Here is a 20,246-nt window from a genome sequence, read left to right on the forward strand (position 1 = left end):
ATAGGATGCTTGTGAAAGGAAGGAATAGTTTCAGAGGATAAAGAAATTTTATCCAAATTCCAATCTTAGGTTACTAGCTATGTGGTTCAGTACAAAGTATGCAAAATAACAGTACTGAATTATTGTAGGTTTTTAGTAGATAGTGAACTGAGCAATTATCAAAGATTTTATAGGCTGAAACACAGTCAGATTTATCTTTTTATGTTTAGTGCTTTTCGTATTTTGTTTAAAAAAATATTTCCTAGCCCAAATGTTGTTCTCTGATATTCTAAAAGCCTATTGTTTTGCCTTTTACAAATCCAAATTATCTGTAATTATATCTACAAGGTTTTGTTTCTCAATTAATGACAAAGATTGACAAGTTAGATTGAAAAGACAAAACCCTAATACATGTTTTAAGTATTATTGTTGCTGTTGTTGAGTCATTAAGTCCTATCTGACTCTTTGGGACTCCATGAATTGCAGTACTCCAGGCTTCTCTGTTTATCACCAACTCCTGGAGCTTGCTCCAACTCCTGTCCATGAGTCATTGATGCCATCCAACCATCTCATCTCTGTTGCCCCCTTCTCCTCTTGTTCTCAGACTTTTCCAGCATCAGGGTCTTTTCCAAAGAGTCAGCTCTTCACATTGGCTGGCCAAAGAATTTGAGCTTCCGCATCAGTCCTTAATGAATATTCATGGTTAATTTCCTTTAGGATTGACTGGTTTGATCTCCTTGCTGTCCAAGTGCTCTCAAGATTCATCTCCTGCTCCACAGTTCAAAAGCATCAATTTTTCGATGCTCAGCCTTCTTTACGGTCCAACTCTCACATCTGTATATGACTATTGGAAAAACCATAGCTTTGACTATGCAAACCTTTATCGGCAAAGTGATATTTCTGCTTTTTAATACTCCGTTTAGGTTTGTCATAGCTTTTCTTCCAAGGAGCAAGCATCTTTTAATTTGGTGGCTGCAGTCACCGTCCACAGTGATTTTGGAGCCCAAGAAAATAAAATCTGTCACTGTTTCCACTTTTCCCCATCTATCTGCCATGAAATGATGGGACCAGATACCATATCTTCATTTTTTGAATGCTGAATTTTAAGCCAGCTTTTTCACCTTCCTCTTTCACCTTCATCAAGAGGCTCTGTAGTTCCCCTTTGCTTTCTGCTATTAAAGTGATATCATCTGCATATCTGAGGTTATTGCTACTTCTCCTGGCAATCTTGATTCCAGCTTATGCTTCATCTAGCCCAGCATTTCACATGATGTACTCTGCGTATAAGTTAAATAAGCAGGGTGGCAATATACAGCCTTGACATACTCCTTTCCCAATTTTGAACTAGTCCATTGTTCCATGTCCAGTTGTAACTGTTGCTTCTTGTCCTGCATACAGGTTTCTCAGGAGGCAGGTTAAGGTGGTCTGATATTCCCATCTCTTTAAGAATTTTACATAGTTTGTTGTGATACACACAGCCAAAGGCTTTAGCAATGAAGCAGAAGTAGATTTTTTTTGGAATTCTCTTGCTTTTTTCTATGATCAAGTGTATATTGGCAATTTGATCTCTGGTTCCTCTGCCTTTTCTAAATCCAGCTTGAACATATGGAAGTTCTCAGTTCATCTGCTGCTGAAGCCTAGCTTGAAGGATTGTGAGCATAGTCTTGCTAGCATGTGAAATGAGTGCAATGGTATGGTAATTCGAACATTCTTCGGCATTGCCTTTCTTTGGGATTGGAATGAAAACTGACCTTTTCCAGTCCTGTGGCCACTACTGAGTTTTCCAAATTTACTACCACACTGAGTGCAACACTTTAACAGCATCTTCTTTTAGGATCTGAAATAGCTCAGCTGGAATTCCATCACCTCCACTAGCTTTGTTCATCGTAATGCTTCCTTAGGCCCACTTAACTTTGCACTCCAAGATGTCTGGCTCTAGGTGAATGAGTACACCATTGTAGTTATCTGGGTCATTAAGACCTTTCTTGTTCAGTTCTTCTATGTGTTCTTGCCACGTCCTCTTAATTCCTTCTACTTCTGTGATTCCTTGCCATTTCTGTCCTTTATTGTGCCCATCTTTGCATGAAATGCTCCCCTGTTATCTCCAGTTTGTTTGAAGAGATCTCTAGTCTTTTTCATTCTGTTGTTTTCCTCTTTATTCACTAAAGAAGGCTTTCTTATCTCTTCTTGCTATTTTCTGGAGGTCTGCATTCAGTTGGGTATATCTTTCCCTTTCTCCGTTGCCTTTTGCTTGTCTTCTTTTCTCAGGTATTTGTAAAGTCTCCTCAGACAACCACTTTGCCTTCTTGCGTCTCTTCTTCTTTGAGATGGTTTTGGTCACTGCCTCCTGTACAATGTATAAGCCTCCATCCATTGTTCTTCAGACACTGTCTACCAGATCTAATCCCTTGAACCCAGTTGTCATCTCCACTGTATAATCATAAGGGATTTTCATTTTAAATATAGGACACAGAAAATTTGAATGTGAAAGCATGTATATCATGAGGAATATTTCTTACATGATTTCTATCATGTTTTTGTACTTTTTTTTTTTAACTTTTATTTTATTTTTAAACTTTACAATATTGTATTAGTTTTGCCAAACATCCAAACGAATCCGCCACAGGTATACCCGTGTTCCCCATCCTGAACCCTCCTCCCTCCTCCCTCCCCTACCCTCCCTCTGGGTCGTCCCAGTGCACCAGCCCCAAGCATCGAGTACCGTGCATCGAACCTGGACTGGCGACTCGTTTCATACATGATATTATACATGTTTCAATGCTATTCTCCCAAATCTCCCCACCCTCTCCCTCTCCCACAGAGTCCATAAGACTGATCTATACATCGGTGTCTCTTTTGCTGTATCATACACAGGGTTATTGTTACCATCTTTCTAAATTCCATATATATGTGTTAGTATACTGTATTGGTGTTTTTCTTTCTGGCTTACTTCACTCTGTATAATAGGTTCCAGTTTTATCCATCTCATTAGAACTGATTCAAATGTATTCTTTTTAATGGCTGAGTAATACTCCATTGTGTATATGTACCACAGCTTTCTTATCCATTCATCTGCTGATGGACATCTAGGTTGCTTCCATGTCCTGGCTATTATAAACAGTGCTGTGATGAACATTGGGGTACATGTGTCTCTTTCCCTTCTTGTTTCCTCAGTGTGTATGCCCAGCAGTGGGATTGCTGGATCATAAGGCAGTTCTATTTCCAGTTTTTTAAGGAATCTCCACACTGTTCTCCATAGTGGCTGTACTAGTTTGCATTCCCACCAACAGTGTAAGAGGGTTCCCTTTTCTCCACACCCTCTCCAGCATTCATTGCTTGTAGACTTTTGGATCGCAGCCATTCTGACTGGCGTGAAATGGTACCTCATAGTGGTTTTGATTTGCATTTCTCTGATAATGAGTGATGTTGAGCATCTTTTCATGTGTTTGTTAGCCCTCTGTATGTCTTCTTTGGAGAAATGTATGTTTAGTTCTTTGGCCCATTTTTTGATTGGGTCATTTATTTTTCTGGAGTTGAGCTGTAGGAGTTGCTTGTATATTTTTGACATTTTAACTCTAAAATAAGATGACCTACGTCTTCTATTTATACCTCAATGTTTTAACAGCTTTATTGAGGTATAACTAACGTACCATGGAGTCACCCTTTTGAAATATACAATTCTGTGGGGTTTAGTGTATTCACCACTGAGTTTAATCTTCACCACAGTCAATTTTACTCACTTATTTATTTATTTTTAAACACTTCCCCCCCGCCCCCTATTTTTGACTACACCATGCAGCTTGCAGGATCTAACTTCCCTAACCAGGGATTGATCCCACACCCTTGGCAGTGAAAGTGCTGAGTCCTAACCACTGGACTGCCAGGGAATTCCCACCACAGTCAATTCTAAAGCATTTCCATTACTTCACAGAGAAACTCCATAATCTATAGCTATCAACTGCCATCCCGCCAACCCCAAACAGCTACTAATCCACTTTCTGTTTCTATAGATTTGTGTGTTTTGGATATTTCCTCTAAAAAGGAGTCATATTTTAATAATATATCATCTTCTATGATTGGCCTGTTTTACTTTAGCTTAATGTCTATGAAGTTCATCTTGTTATAACATGTTTCAGTACTTCATTCATTTTTATCACCAAATAATATTCCATTGTATGGATATACCGCATTGTATTTTTCCAATTGTCAGAGATGGATATTTCGATTGTTTCCACATGCTTCCTATTATGATAATGCTGCTGTAAACAGGTATATACATGTTTTGGGGCACGTTTTGTATAAGTTTCATTTATCTTGGGCATATACCTAGAAATGGAAATCCTGGGTCATATAGTAGCTATATTTAATTGAGGAACTTTCAGACTATTTTCCAAAGTGGCTGCACCAGTTTCCACTCCCACTAGCAATGTGTGTAAGAGTTTCGAGTTTCAATGTTTCTACATCCTTACCAACAGTTGTTATTATCTGTCTTTTTTATTCTAGCCATCCCCGGGGATGTGGAGTGGAATCTCACTGTAATCTTGATTTGTATTTTCCTGACAGCTGGAATGATGTTGAGCATCTTTTCATGTGCAGTGAGCACTGCTTTGAATTTTGTGCCCTGTGCATCTCACTTGCCTCACCTTTCATCCTGGCTAGCCAAAGATCAAAGCTAGCCTCATAATACTAAAAGATTTTGTCTTTTCACTTTCATTCACTTTTGAGTGTGCAATGAAGTTTTCCAGGGACAGCATGATTTCAAAATAGATTGATTACAGGCACAGATATGCCAATCAAGCTGTCATCTGTTAAGGCAGACATTGAAGAGACTTGCAAAAATAGATAACAGTACCATTCTTGTCACTAAATTTATGTATTGGTAAATACAGTTTTTTTTTTTAATGAAAAATACATTATTTGTGTTAATGTGTAGTAAGTTTATTAGTACTTTTGATTAATTGAATACTTTAAATTTCTGTTTTAATTTCTAATACAATATATATGAATGGCTGTAACTCACATAAACAAAAACTCTTTGGGATCCTTAGTAATTTTTAAGGTTTAAAAAAGATCTTGAGATCAAAAAGCTTGAAAACTGCTGAACTAGCCTAATATTACCCAAGACTTTGGAATTCCTGCTGTAGACAAGAGGAGATTAGTAAAAGGTTGCTAAATAGGTGTGCATTCCCATATGATATCAGGTAGAACAAGTTTGTAGTGCTTAGTGAGAACAGTCAAGAATTTAATTATTTTATCCAGAAAATCTTAGGTATCCACGATGGAGGTAGAAAAAGAAGGTGAGAATTAGTCAAAATTATAGACTGGCAAGAGGGAATAGCAGAAAGCTGAGGGAGTGGATAAATAAGCCTCAGACATTACTAAAGACACTGTAGAAATGGCTGACCATTTGTTCTAGGGGAAGTTAAAGAAACAGGATAAAACAAAAGAGATCTGATAGTTTTGATAAATAGTAACATAGAGGGGAGAAGGTACATTAATTGCATCATGTAAATAAAGGCCAATTCAGCAGGAAGAAAGTATAGGAAAATTCAGGACACAGGTGGAATGGTCAGATTGAAGAATCAACCTTAGTGGACTTCCCTGGTGTTACAGTGGTTGAAAATCCAACTGCTAATGTAGGAGACACAAGTTCAATCCCTGGTCCAGAAAGATTCTGCCTGCCATTGAGCAACTAAAGCCTGTGTGCCATACCTACTGAGCCTGAGCTCTAGAGCCCTTGACCACAACTACTGAACTACTGAGCCCAAGCCTTGCAACTACTGAAGCCCAAGTGCCTCAACCCCGTGCTCTGCAAGAGAAGCCTATACACTTCAGTGAAGAGTAGCCCCCTCTCACCACAACTACAGAAAGCCCACGTGCAGCAGTAAAGACCTAGGGCAGTAAAAAATAATAAGTAATAAATAAATAAGTTAATTAATTTAAAATGTTAAATAAAGAAAAATAACCAACCTTAGTTGTTAAAAGTTGATCACCCAAAAGGAAAGACTAACTGTGCTGCTGCTAAGTCGCTTCAGTTGTGTCCGACTCTGTGCGACCCCATAGATGGAAGCCCACAAGGCTCCCCCGTCCCTGGGATTCTCCAGGCAAGAACACTGGAGTGGGTTGCCATTTCCTTCTCCAATGCATGAAAGTGAAAAGTGAAAGGGAAGACGCTCAGTCGTGTCTGACTCATAGCGACCCCATGGACTACAGCCTACCAGGCTCCTCCATCCATGGGATTTTCCAGGCAAGAGTACTGGAGTGGGGTGCCATTGCCTTCTCCGAAGACTAACTCTAGGAGTCTTCAGACTTGGGTTCACCAGTTTCAGACTTGCTGCGTAGAGGTTCAGTTGTTTAACGTTTATAAGCCTCAAGGTTCTCATCTGTAAAATAAGGAGAATAATAATTACATTATTTCTCAGAGCCCTGCAGAACAAAGGAAGCAGCATGTTAAATTCTTCGTAAGCTATAAAACTTTGTAATTCTTACAGGTGATGTAAGAACTATACACTTGTCATTTTCATAAGCCTTTCCTTTTTTTAATTTCAGGCAGAACTCAAAAGCTTGATGGACAACGCTTCTTCTTCCTTTGAATTTGCTAAAGAGCTCATCAGGCACAATCTGGTGAATAAGAGTTTCTAGTCTTGATGATTTGAGGCCTACCCTATTTTGGGTACATTACAGTGGTTGGGAAGATGAATGAAGGGAGATATCTCGACAAGTATTTCTCTACTCCAAGTGAACTCTTTCTTCTTGTGGAGGAGAGAGAATGAGTTTAAGATACCAGGTTCTTTCCTTACTGGGAAGGCAGTAACACATACTTAACATTTAGAAAGAAGTGTGAGGCAGTGAGATCCAAGTGTTCATGTTGTTGGCAAAGACAAAGGAACATATCCTTTACTTTCTGATGAAAGTGAAAATCCTTTACTTTCTGATGAAAGTAAAACTTGAGTTGGTCTTTGAAGAATGACTTGGATTTAAAGGGTTCATTTGTGGCAAGGACATGGATGAATGAATGAAGACGACATATGTGAGCAGACTGAATTTACTGGGACAGAAAATTTGCACGGGGATAGTTGCTAAAAAAAAAAAAGATTCAGATGAAGTTTCAAGTTGGATTCAATTGACTCAGCAGTAAAGTGGGTGCAGAGCAGCTGTATTCAACTCAGACACCTGGGGACACTGAGCAAATTACTCAGTATTGTTGAGTTTCAGATTCCTCGTGTGAATATGGCAGTAGTAATAACTACACCTTTTCCTTCTGATTTCTCTGCACCTTCATTAGCACTAAGTCTCCCAGTACCAATGCTGAAAACCGTAGCTGGTTTAGACTCTCTCTTCCCCTTTATTTCTGATACTCAGCCGCTTAATCCTATTAATTCTTCTATTTATTCCATTCCTCCTCTAACTCAGGCCTCCATCACAGGGTTTTCTGAGGTTATTTTGCATTATGAGCTTCTGCCTCTAACCTTTTCACTTCTAATTTAGTCTATAAATTAAAGCCAGATTGATTTTTGTGGAGAATATGATGTTAGAGAGAGTAGTCTGGAAATTAAACTTGGAAAGAGATGAAGACTGGAAGATTAAGAGATTAAGATTTAGGAGTTTTCATAAGAGTAGGGATAGCTGAAGAAAAGGTTAAAAAAAGAGAAATACGGTTCCAAGAGTGTGTTTGTATTTAAGGGGCTGAAAGAGGAGAATAAGAAAATAAAAAAAGGCAGGCAAGAGAAAACACCTACATAATGTACAACCCCTTCTGCAGCACAGGTTTGAAATGCATGGGTCCACTCATACACAGATTTTTCTCAGTCGTAAATATTATACCATCTGAGGTGGGTTGAATCCTCGTATACGGAGGAACCCTGCATGTGGGTGGCTGACTGTAAATCACATTTGAATTTTCAACTGTGTGGAGAGTCAGTGCCCTTAAACAATCTCCATCACCATTGTTCAATGGTCAACAGTCATTTTATAAAATTTTTCTAATTTTTATATAATTTTTAAAGGTTATACTCCATTTACAGTTATTACAAAATATCAGCTATGTGCTCTGTGTTGTACAAATACATCTTTATTCCTATCTTACACCCAATAGTCTGTACTTCCCCCAGCCCCCACATACTGCCCTCCCCACTGGTAACCACTAGTTTGTTCTCTATATCTGTGAGTCTGTCTGCTTCTTTTCTGCTCTATTCACAGATGTGTTGCATCTTTTTTAGATTCCACATATAAGTGACATCAAGCAGTATTTGTCTCTCTGTCCGACTTACTTCACTTAGCATAATGCCCTCCAGGTCCATCATGTTGCAAATGGCAAAATTTCATTATTTTTTATGGCTGAGCAATATTCCATTGTATATACAGACCACATCTTCTTCGTCCATTCATCTCATCTGTTGATGGACACGTAGGTTGCTTCTGACTGTAATGTCATTGTGTTGTGCTGTGCTTAGTCGCTCAGTCATGTCCGACTCTTTGTGACCCCATGGACTGTAGCCTGCCAGGCTTCTCTGTCCATGAGGCTTCTCCAGGCAAGAATACTGGACTGAGTTGCCATGCCTTCCTCCAGGGGATCTTCCCAATCCAGGGATTGAACCCAGGTCTCCTGCATTGTAGTGGATTCTTTACTGTCTGAGCCACCAGAGAAGCCATCATGGAAGTTGTAATGTCATTATAACTACACATTTTAATCACCCAGGGGATTTTTAAAAATATTAATGTGTGAGATTTTTATCGAATGGTTGGGCTAAGGTTCAACTATCAATACTTTTCTTAAAAGTTTTCCAAGTGGATATAATATACAGCCAGAGTAAAGAACCTTTATATATACATATAACTGGAAGGTGCATATTAGCTAGTGATGGGAGTTATACTTGGAGGGTGGGATTAAAAAGAAAAGTGAGAGAATGGTAATTTTCCTTTTGCCTGTTGTAATACTATATGTAAGTTTTTTCTAGTAAATACAGATTAATTTTATAGTTTAAGACAAAACCTGAAAAAAATATTAAGCAGTATAAATTGTTACTGACATCAGCTTTTGCAGTCAGACCTGATGTCAAAATCAAGTACACGAGATACTAGCTTTGTAACTTTGGGTAAGTCACTAAACACTGATGAGTCTCTGTGTTCTCTATGTAGAATAGAGGAAATCACAGCACCTACCTCATTTCCTTGTGAAGATGAAAGGAGGTAATATATGTAAGGTGCCTCAGGCAGCATACAGCATACAGTCAGCATTTAGTGACTAGTGCTTTTATTGTCATGCTATGGCCACCGGTGTCAAAACTGCAGATATGTCATGGAGCAACAAGAGAGGAAAGTCTATTGAATTTGGTCAAAGGGGTTGATATTTGTGACTTGTAGAATGGGTTTATTAGTGTGCAGAGAGCAGCAGCAAGTTTTCTGGGAGGTTAAGGAGAGGAAGAGAAGAAGTTGAAACAGCAAGCCACTTACTTTTCAAGTGTGGCATTGAAAAAAGGAGAAAAAGTACGATGCTGTTCAGAGGGAACAGTGACACCAAGTGAAGTGAAGATTTTTCAAGAGAGTAGAAACCTTTGTGCATATTTAAAGTTGAGAAGTGGGACCAGGATTAATGAAATAGAATATTAATGCAGAAACAAAATCCAAATGGAGTTAAAATCATGACATCAAAGAAGACAATTGTAGGAATTAATCTTGGCAAGGGAAGGGAGCATCTTAGACAAAGAGAACCAAAAAAAAAAAAAAAATGACCAGATGGATATTTTGATATAGAAAGAAGAGATTAGGTAGTTTATGCCTGATTGCCTTAATTTCTGTATATTTGTGATATAATTTACTATGTGTCAGATACTGTGCTAGGCTGTGGGTACAAAACAGCATGTAAACAGTCCTTTCATGGATGGTGTTTTTGTTTTAGCTGTCCTCTGTAGCTTTTATTATTATATGACAACATACTTAAGTTTGCTCTTTGAAGGTCTCTCCTCATTTGAGTATACAGACAGGACTATATAGTACAATATCGGAGAAGGCAATGGCACCCCACTCCAGTACTTTTGCCTAGAAAATCCCATGGATGGATGAGCCTGGTAGGCTGCAGTCCATGGGGTCGCTAAGAGTCAGACCTGACTGAGCGACTTCACTTTGACTTTTCACTTTCATGCATTGGAGAAGGAAATGGCAACCCACTCCAGTGTTCTTGCCTGGAGAATCCCAGGGACGGGGGAGCCTCGTGGGCTGCCGTCTCTGGGGTCTCACAGAGTCGGACACGACTGAAGCGACTTAGCAGCAGCATATAGTATAGCATAACTATACTATAAGTCATAGACAGGAGAAGGACTTTTTCCTGGTGTAGCCCTGGTATTACAATACCAGGCATATAGTAGGTGTTAATGAATATTTACTAATATTTTAATAAAACAAAATATAACGTATGATATGCCATGCATGTAGCCCACTTTAACTTATTTCATCCTTATGATAACTCTGAACATTACTAATGCCATTACTAATTAGGTGGACATTACTAATGCCATTTAGAGATGAGGAAATAATCTCAGAAGGATTTCATAAATTCCTTCATGGAGTTTTTAATGTAGAATATCTGTCTAGAAAGAAGTTTCATTAATTATTGGGTACTTTAAGAGTTTCGTATAGTTCTTATGAGGCAAAAAGGAAATATATGCAATAGGGCCATGCCCTTATTCTATTTCTTACATTTAGGATGACTTTTTTTTTTCCTGGCTGTGAAGCACATGGGACTTAGCACCCCAAACAAGGATCAAATCCATAGCCCCTACATTTGAAGCACAGAGTCTTAACCACTGGACTGCCAGAGAAGTCCCTAGGATGCCTTTTTTTTTTTTTTTTAATGAGGTCAAGGTCATGTGTGTATAGAAAAAGCTTCAAAAATATATTCCTCCCTTCAAAGAGTAACTGTTGTGTCAGGTCCGTGTGTATTTCCACCAGTAAACGTACTCATATTTGCTGCCATAATAATGGCTTTTCTGTCTTTAGGTAGTCTTCCGAGGAGGAGAAGGGGCTTTGCAAGTTTTGCCTCCCCTGGTTGATGTCATTCCTGAAGCTAGGCTAAACTTAGTGATTTACTATCTTCGTCAAGGTAAGAGAAATATGTCTTGATCTTGCCTATGTAAGATATTTTAGAACATTTACTCTCCAACTGAACTACTTGTTTAACCTTTAAAATCACTTCATAATACCCAAAAATATATTTGCAGCAGGTTCTCAGGACAGAGCAAACTTATTGATATTTATCTGTTGTGCCTTTTCTCTTCATCTCCTCTTTCCTCTTCTGTTGCTTCCAATCTCTCGCCCATTCTGGTTTTTTCTTTCCCTCTTATTTTTCTGCCCTTTGTCCTCTATTCATTTTATTTCAGGTTTTCTGTTGTTTTTCCTTTCCCTCCCTCATTTCTTCTTTGTTGTGTGTTCCTCTGTGTGTAAAGTCCATCTGCTGTTCCTTGGGTCTTTTCTTCCCCATCATTAACTTTTTTATTTGCTCTAATTATCTGTCTTTCTGTTTCTTTGTACCCCCAGCTCCTGCAAAATATGAAGATGCAAAATGAGCATGGTATTTGTTGCCCTGAGTAAGGATAAATTGTAGGCACAGGCCCAAGCAGCGTGTTGTCTCACAGTTGTGAACGCGGGGTGGGAGCTCCCACGCAGAGGCGCTGGCACTCAGTCATGGGCCTCAGACTAAGTGTGGGCCTTTTAAGGTGCACGGTAGGAACCAACCAGGCAACATATTCCTCACTGAGGGAAATGTGAAGTGTTTATTAACAGGAGACCGTGAACTTGCAAATAGTTCTCTAATTTGGTACATCAGCGCAAAGAAATAAGCTTTTGGACAAGAATTAAAGAAACACCTTATATATTTTATAAACTAATTTTTATTCTAGGAACTTTCAAACACAAACAAAACAAGTTAATAGTATGAACACCCAAATAATAACCCCAGATACAATAGTTTTGTAGATATTGCCAGTCTTTCTTAATTTATCCTCCTTCTTCCAGTTTTGTTATGAAATATTTTAAAGCGAATCCCAGCCTTCGTGTCATTTTACTCCTATGTACTTTATGTGTATATATATATATATATATATATATATACACACATACACACACACACATATAAAATGGATGTTTTTCTTATATAATTACAATGCCATAAGCATATACTTCCCTGTTCCTTATTTTTAGCTTGAACCCTTAAGTGCTTCGTGGCTTAATACAGGTTTCCTACAGATATTTGGTTATCTACTACTAAGCATTGAACTTCATGGAGAGTTAAGAGACAAGAAAAGCAAATCATACTTCTCATGAATATTTGAAGGACCTTATCATTTGGGGCAACTGTTTGCTAGGATACAGATTAATATGGCTACATATTTCTTATATTTCAGATGATGTACAGGAAGCTTATAACTTAATTAAGGATCTGGAACCTACTACTCCTCAGGTAATTGACAATGTGTTACATTTTTACTAACCAAGTTCTGTTAAAGGTGGAATTTCTGTTGAAAGGTAGTTGGAAGGCATATTAGGGAAGATTCCTGCTTGTAGACTCTCAGGAAAGTTTGTGTATGTTGATCTGGGAATATTACATGAGACTTTTGATATGAGAATCAATATTCTGGGCTTTTTTGAAATTTGTAAACTCCCATAAATATGGTCATTTCCTCAAAAGGGTTGAAGTTTGAAAATACTGAAATCTAGAATTCTGATGAAACTAGACACGGGAACTCAGTCACCAGGATGCCTGTCTGTGCTGTGTCTGTGTCCCCTGCTGCGGGTCCACTCCCTGAAGGCAGGCACTGAGTTCGTATTGTGTCTCCAGTGATACGAACGCTAAGCATGTACTAGGCGTCCCACTCATGGGGTGAAAGGCTGAAAAATATTTCCAGGTCTAAGTTGGTATATTTCTCAAGTGTATTAAAAGCTTCAGCATTTTTTGTTTTATTCTTTTAAAGAGCTGTCTTAAATAAAAATAGTACTCACATAAAAATCAGAATTCCCTGGTGATCCAGTCACTAGGACTCCATACTTCCACTGCAGGGGATACTGGTTTGATCTCTGTTCAGCGAACTAAGATCCTGTGCGGTGCAAAAAAAAAAAAAAAAATTCATAAAGCTAAGGAGAGTATCTGTTAAAGAATAGAACCAAGTCTAAAGGAGATACAGATAAGGCCTCAGGACTCCAAAATGAGAATACCTTACAAATGAGAGTCAGAGGATTATTGTTATTAATTAATTTATTTTTGAAGAAAGGAATCACTAGCAAAGGAAGGTTATTATATCATTGGAAAGGGAAAATTATATATGTGTGTGTATGTGTGTGTGTGTGTGTGTGATATGGTCACAGAAAATGGCAGTGGCTGATAAAGTGTAAAAATTGTTACATAAACATTTTATGGTTAATTTTTCCACTGAATTGAAATAAAAACAAAACTCCTATGCATGTCCACTGAGTTTTTCCCCTTATGATTGAGAATTTACAAATATGATTAATTCTGTTATATAAACACTTTCCTGAGAACCAAATGAAAGTCTCCTAATTCTTTTATTCTTACCAGGGATAGAACAGAGCAAAGTGACTTTGGGTAACTTTTGATAATATATATTTTTTTTTTTTTTTTTAAATTTTTATTTTATTTTTAAACTTTACATAATTGTATTAGTTTTGCCAAACATCAAAATGAATCCACCACAGGTATACATGTGTTCCCCATCCTGAACCCTCCTCCCTCCTCCCTCCCCATACCATCCCTCTGTGTCGTCCCAGTGCACTAGCCCCAAGCATCCAGTATCGTGCATCGAACCTGGACTGGCAACTCGTTTCTTACATGATATTTTACATGTTACAATGTCATTCTCCTAAATCTTCCCACCCTCTCCCTCTCCCACAGAGTCCATAAGACTGTTCTATACATCAGTGTCTCTTTTGCTGTCTCGTACACAGGGTTATTGTTACCATCTTTCTAAATTCCATATATATGCGTTAGAATACTGTATTTATGTTTTTCCTTCTGGCTTACTTCACTCTGTATAATAGGCTCCAGTTTCATCCACCTCATTAGAACTGATTCAAATGTATTCTTTTGAATGGCTGAGTAATACTCCATTGTGTATATGTACCACAGCTTTCTTATCCATTCATCTGCTGATGGACATCTAGGTTGCTTCCATGTCTTGGCTATTATAAACAGTGCTGCGATGAACATTGGGGTACACGTGTCTCTTTCCCTTCTGGTTTCCTCAGTGTGTATGCCCAGCAGTGGGGTTGCTGGATCATAAGGCAGTTCTATTTCCAGTTTTTTAAGGAATCTCCACACTGTTCTCCATAGTGGCTGTACTAGTTTGCATTCCCACCAACAGTGTAAGAGGGTTCCCTTTTCTCCACACCCTCTCCAGCATTTATTATTTGTAGACTTTTGGATATAAAGCATTGAGTTGATGCAAATGATTTTTTTGAGTGATATCTCTTAGTTTTATGTTCCTTTTAAATTAATTACTGATATTTCACGTTTCCAGGAGTATATCCTCAAAGGAGTGGTCAATGCAGCCCTTGGCCAGGAAATGTGTTCAGTGAGTATAAAACCACTGGTATCTATAGTTCGTAAAGTTACAGTGTGTGGAAAAAATAAAAATGACTTTCAAAGTTCAACTAGTAATAAGCTTACTATAGGCTCCTCTGCAGTTCCTTTTATTTCTCCATATCCACCAATCCAGATTCCATTGTGACAGAGTTCTGTGTTATTTGAAGACAAAAAAAGGGAATTCCCTGGTGGTCCTGTGGTTAGGACTTGGCACGCTCATTGCCAAGGGCCCAGGTTCAATCCCTGGATGGAGAACAAGATCCCGCAAACTAGGTGGCTTGTCCAAAATATAAAGCAGAATAGAATAAAAACCGAAAAAAAAAAAATAATAGAAAGCTATAGCCTTAAGAATTACTGCTTTTTAAGGGGAAAAAAAAGCCCAACTGTTGAACAACGTGTTTATCTAATAACAACAGCAAATCATTGCAAAACTTCATTCTTACTTTCACTGACTTTTTTTTTAACCTTGTATACCTCTGAGCTATAATTTTGGCATCTGTAAAATGAGAATAATTGTTTCTTTGGGAAAGTTTTTTATAAATACAAAACGCTGACTAAAATTAAGCTCTTATTCACCTGAATATGGCATAGTAGGTTCTTTTTGGAACGAAATGGGATGTAAATAAATCTTTTTATCTCCAGCTCACTCCAAATTGCCTCAAATAGGCAGTAAATAGCTATTGAATAAATTAATGATTCTACTTAGTAAGTTACTCCTTGTTCTAGCCATAGCTCCTACCACAAGTTCTGATATATGATAAAAGCAATAAATATTTGTTAAATGAATGAATGAGTTCATTTAATAAAGGTACTTTTAAAATAGGATTTGGGAATTGAATTTTTTTTTTCTCTCCTTTTCTATCTGATCCTAATTAAGTTTTAATTCAATTATAGATTATTACTTTTTAATTGGTGATGCTAATAAAAATTAGTACTGCTGATTTGAGAATTTAAAATTTGTTAGATCCTGACAGATATGTTGAAACCATAGAGTGTAATACAAATAATGTATTTTCAGTTTATTCCTCTTATCAGCTCTGCTTGGTTTTTTAGAGGGATCATATGAAAATTGCCCAGCAGTTCTTCCAGTTGGTGGGAGGATCAGCTAGCGAATGTGGTATGTTTGAATCTGTACATGTGAGCACGATTTATCACTGGAGTTGGTCGTATATTGACTGGTGAAGTTTGATTCTGTGTCCAGGGATATATCTGTTAGGTTTCCCATTATAAAGCAGGAACCCAGACATAGGAGAGAATATTAGATTAGCCCGTCTTAGCAGCTCAGCTAAAATGGGATGAGAGGATACATAAACAGAGGAGAATAAGTATATTCTGTAGTTCATAAGAGTTTTAAAATTTTGATTCTGTTTTTTATTTGAAATGTTCACTTTGATTGATTTCTCAAGAGCTCTTTAGGTATAGAGCTTTTGTCATGCTGTAGATATTTTTTCAGAAGGTCATTTGCTTTTAATTTTGCCTATGGTATTTTTCCCATATGAAAACATTTAAATCTTATTTATCTTTTCTATAATGATTTATTACATGGGTATCAAGCTTAGAAAATGCTTTTTTATTCCTGAAGTTATGTAATATTCACCTATATTTTGCCAGTAGTTTCGTGGCTTCATTTTTGTTATTAAACTATTGATCTCATCACTCAAGATTCAGTGCAAGTTTTGAAAAAGGCATCTAAACAGGACTGATAGTTAGCCAGTATAAACCAGTATGGCTGGCTGTACCTGTCTTCAATGGCTGGCATCTATTCTGACAAACAGTGTTCATGCTGAAGTTATTATTAAATATTCTGATCACCCCAGGGATTCATTTTCTTTCAAATGTTTCACCAAAACCATTTATTGCATAATATTTTCTTTCCCCATTTCACTTCATTCTTTAAAACAAAAATTTATTGAGGTGTTAGGGATACAGCAGTAAACAAAACCAGCCAATTCCCCCACCCTTGTGCAGTGTTCAGTCTAGAGAGAACAAACTATAGACATAAGAAATAGATTATTTAGTATATCTGACTGTGATAAGTGTTACAGGAGAAAAAATTGAACAGAGGAAGGAGGATCAGGAGTGACCATGGTGAAGGTAGGGTATTACACAAATCCTCTGCCACTTCAAATAGGAATCTGTTATCAGACAAGTTGGTCAGAATCAGGATCAGATGGTTCCATGGCCAAATATTTCTCCATTTGAGATCAAAAGTGTTAGGTTGTCTTAGGTGAGTAATGATGGATACTAATTCATATTCGTTGAATGTGCAGGTGTTGGAGCTGAATGAGAGAATCAAAGCCCTGGAAAAAAGACCTAGGGAAAACTGTAGCCCGAAGGACACATGCTCATGTGGGACTCTCAGGAGAGATTGCTGGTCATTCTTGAGTACTGTGACTTCCACATGCCGAGGTTCTGTCCAATGAACAGAATCTAATCTCAGAATCTAGAAAGATGTCTTGGAATACATTTCTTATTGCTAAATTATGAAATAACTCAAATTTCAGCTAAAGAGAACTTTTAGTTTCAGGAATACACCTGATTTTTTTCCCATTCCATTTCAGATACAATACCAGGAAGGCAGTGCATGGCTTCCTGTTTCTTCCTGCTTAAGCAATTTGATGATGTCTTGATTTACCTCAACTCATTCAAGGTCAGTGTAGAGTTTTCTAGGTGATTTTGTATACAAAATACTCTAATATGTCACAGATAAGATACTTTTGGAGATGACCCTTTTACTGTGGGAGTAGTAGTGGTAACTGTTGTTTTTATATTTTATATGTTAAAGCTCAATGTGATCTGTTCTTGGGATGTTTTTCAGAGTTACTTCTATAACGATGACATCTTTAACTTTAATTATGCCCAAGCCAAAGCTGCAACTGGCAATACCAGTGAGGGTGAAGAGGTAGGTACCTGCTTTTGAAGACTTTTGAATGATTCTATCTAAAAACATTATCTTTTTCTCACGGAAATACATGTTTAAAGTTAAAGGATTATTGACAGTTCCATTGTTCTTAGGTTACATTAAAAAGTACAATATAAATAAACACATAGGTTATGACCACATTCATGTTTTCCTGTTTGGATAAATTTTATGGGGCTTCCCAGGTTGTGCTGGTGGTAAAGAACCCACCTCTCAGTGCAGGAGACATAAGAGATGCGGGTTTCGATCCCTGGGTGGGGAAGATCCCCTGGAAAAGGAAATGGCAACCCACTCCAGTATTCCTGCCTGGAAAGTCTCATGGACAGAGGAGCCTGGTGGGCTACAGTCCATATTGAGAGACATACATGTATAACCACATTCATATTTTCTTTTTTTGGATAAATTGTATAAAGACATAACATACATGGAGAAAAATATACAAATCAAAGTACACAGCTTGATGAATTTTTAAAGTGAACATACCCAAATAGTCAGCACCCAGATCGTAAAACAGAATTTTATCATAACCTAGGGAACCCTCTCGGAGAAGGCAATGGCACCCCATTCCAGTACTCTTGCCTGGAAAATCCCGTTGACGGAGGAGCATGGTAGGCTGCAGTCCATGAGGTCACTAAGAGTCGGACACAACTGAGCGGCTTCACTTTCACTTTTCACTTTCATGCATTGGAGAAGGAAATGGCAACCCACTCCAGTGTTCTTGCCTGGAGAATCCCAGGGACAGAGGAGCCTGATGGGCTGCCGTCTATGGGGTCGCACAGAGTCAGACAAGACTGAAGCGACTTAGCAGCAGCAGCAGGGAACCCTCTCATCCCTTTTGGGGTCAATCCCTTTCCCACAAGGCTAACCACTATCTTGATATCTAACTCCATAGATTGATTATCCAAATGATTCAAAATATTCCAGTTAAGTTACTTAATTCAGTTTTGTTATTACTCAACAAATGACTCAACTTATTATTATTGAAATTCTAAGTGTTTTCCAATTTCCATCGTGTTTAGAAATTATCTTTTTATTATCTTTAAGTGTGAGTTATTTTAAAACATGTTTCATGATTTTCAAGTTATGTATGTTATCTTTTCCAGTTTTTTTTTATTATTAATATATTTTTTATTGAAGGACAATCTTTACAGAATTTTGCTGTTTTTGGTCAAACCTCAACATGAATCAGAAGGGGAAATATATATATCCGGGTTATTTTGATTTCTAACTTAATTGTATTGTGGTCATAGAGTGTGGTCTGTATAACATGAATCGTTTAAAATCTGTTAAGACTTGCTTTATTGCCCAGTAGCATCTGCAGTTGTTAATTATTCTGTTCAAATCTTCTATTCCTTACTAACCTCATGTCACCTTATGATATCAATAACTGAGTGCTCGTCCTTAGTCACTAGGTCGTGACTGACTCTTTGCAATCCCATGGACTGTAGCCCATGTTCCTCTGTCCATGGGATTCTCCAGGCAAGAATACTAGAGTGGGTTGCCATTTCCTTCTCCAGGGGATCTTCCCAACCCAGGAATCAAACCCACGTCTCCTGCATTGCAAGCAGATTCTTTACTGACTGAGCTACGAGGGAAGCCTCAGTAACTGAGAGAAATGTGTTTAAATCACCACAATTTTATCCTTCACTTTTCTCAGCAGCCTGTGTAGAATTTGGTCATTATAATGCTCATTAGTCTAAGGCAAGCTGCTGTGGATATTTTCACTGTAAAAGCTTCTGTATGTTTGTTCCCTTTTCCCTCCTCTTGCAGGTTTTCCTTTTAATCCAAAGTGAGAAGATGAAAAATGACTACATTTACCTCAGCTGGTTAGCTCGGTGCTGTGAGTCTTCTTTTAAACGTTATAGATGAATCTTCCTTTTATTGAGTGTTTTCTGGTTTTGTCTTGTAGAATGGTTAAACTCTGAGATTGTGTTGTTAGTGCTGCTCAGTAAAGGTGGCCATGTGTGTGTATGTATACGAGTGTGCCTTGCGGTTAGTTCTTCCATATGGCCGTGACCTAGCACCAGCAGTCCTAAAAGATGCCAAGTTCTTTCTTTAGCGTGTTCCACCTTCCAGAATCTCAGTTTACTTTGCTTTGTTTTTTTGCTAAATGATATTGTTATGTTAATTTTACCTTTTCACTATGGTACAGGCCTGAAAAGTAGTAAAATGTCAAAAACATAATTTTTGTGTGCTATATATATAGCCTATCACCTCTGTCTTTCTCTCTCTCCAGTGTTTTTTCTTGTTCCTTTTTTTCACTTGGATTTAAAATGTTCACTAAGTTTTTGACGTCTTAGGAAAATTTTAGCAATTAGATCTTCTAAGTGAGGCTGAAACTGTATGAGTCAGATTGAATGAATGATAGATGACTTTTTAAGCAGATGAGCAAAGTGAGAACTACTGAAAATCAACTCAGTCTAAAAAGACATACTTACCTGAAGCCTAACAAGTATTTTAAGCACTGTATATAGAGTCCTGATGGGGAACCAGTTTAATGCCAACATTGCAAGCTTTCCATGTAAAATGTTCACTGTCTACTATTACTTAGTATGTTTCTAACATAAAACCAAATCCATAGACTAGCAAGATGCAGAAGTGTACTTCTTGTACATTTAGAAAACATAAATCTTTGTTTCTCTTTGTAGACATTATGAATAAGAAGCCAAGACTAGCCTGGGAGCTTTATCTCAAGATGGAAACCTCTGGAGAGTCCTTTAGCCTCCTACAGCTCATTGCTAATGACTGCTACAAGGT

General features: G+C 37.7%; 1 protein-coding gene across 2 annotated transcripts in view; it reads left to right on the forward strand.

Annotated features, from left to right (window-relative positions):
* IFT56 (intraflagellar transport 56) overlaps nt 1-20,246 on the forward strand; it is a 42,793-nt gene that overhangs the window by 14,390 nt on the left and 8,157 nt on the right. Inside the window, exons 8-16 of one of the 2 annotated variants that reach the window (XM_070788224.1) lie at nt 6,529-6,603; nt 10,975-11,077; nt 12,378-12,433; nt 14,505-14,558; nt 15,623-15,686; nt 17,131-17,219; nt 17,388-17,471; nt 19,260-19,329; nt 20,138-20,244. In XM_070788224.1, coding sequence (XP_070644325.1) covers nt 6,529-6,603; nt 10,975-11,077; nt 12,378-12,433; nt 14,505-14,558; nt 15,623-15,686; nt 17,131-17,219; nt 17,388-17,471; nt 19,260-19,329; nt 20,138-20,244 — 702 coding nt within the window. The remainder of the gene's footprint in view (nt 1-6,528; nt 6,604-10,974; nt 11,078-12,377; nt 12,434-14,504; nt 14,559-15,622; nt 15,687-17,130; nt 17,220-17,387; nt 17,472-19,259; nt 19,330-20,137; nt 20,245-20,246) is intronic. The other variant, XM_070788225.1, reaches the window with a different exon arrangement.

The sequence above is a fragment of the Bos indicus genome, chromosome 4, assembly GCF_029378745.1.
Source record: "Bos indicus isolate NIAB-ARS_2022 breed Sahiwal x Tharparkar chromosome 4, NIAB-ARS_B.indTharparkar_mat_pri_1.0, whole genome shotgun sequence".
NCBI classification, from domain to species: domain Eukaryota; kingdom Metazoa; phylum Chordata; class Mammalia; order Artiodactyla; family Bovidae; genus Bos; species Bos indicus.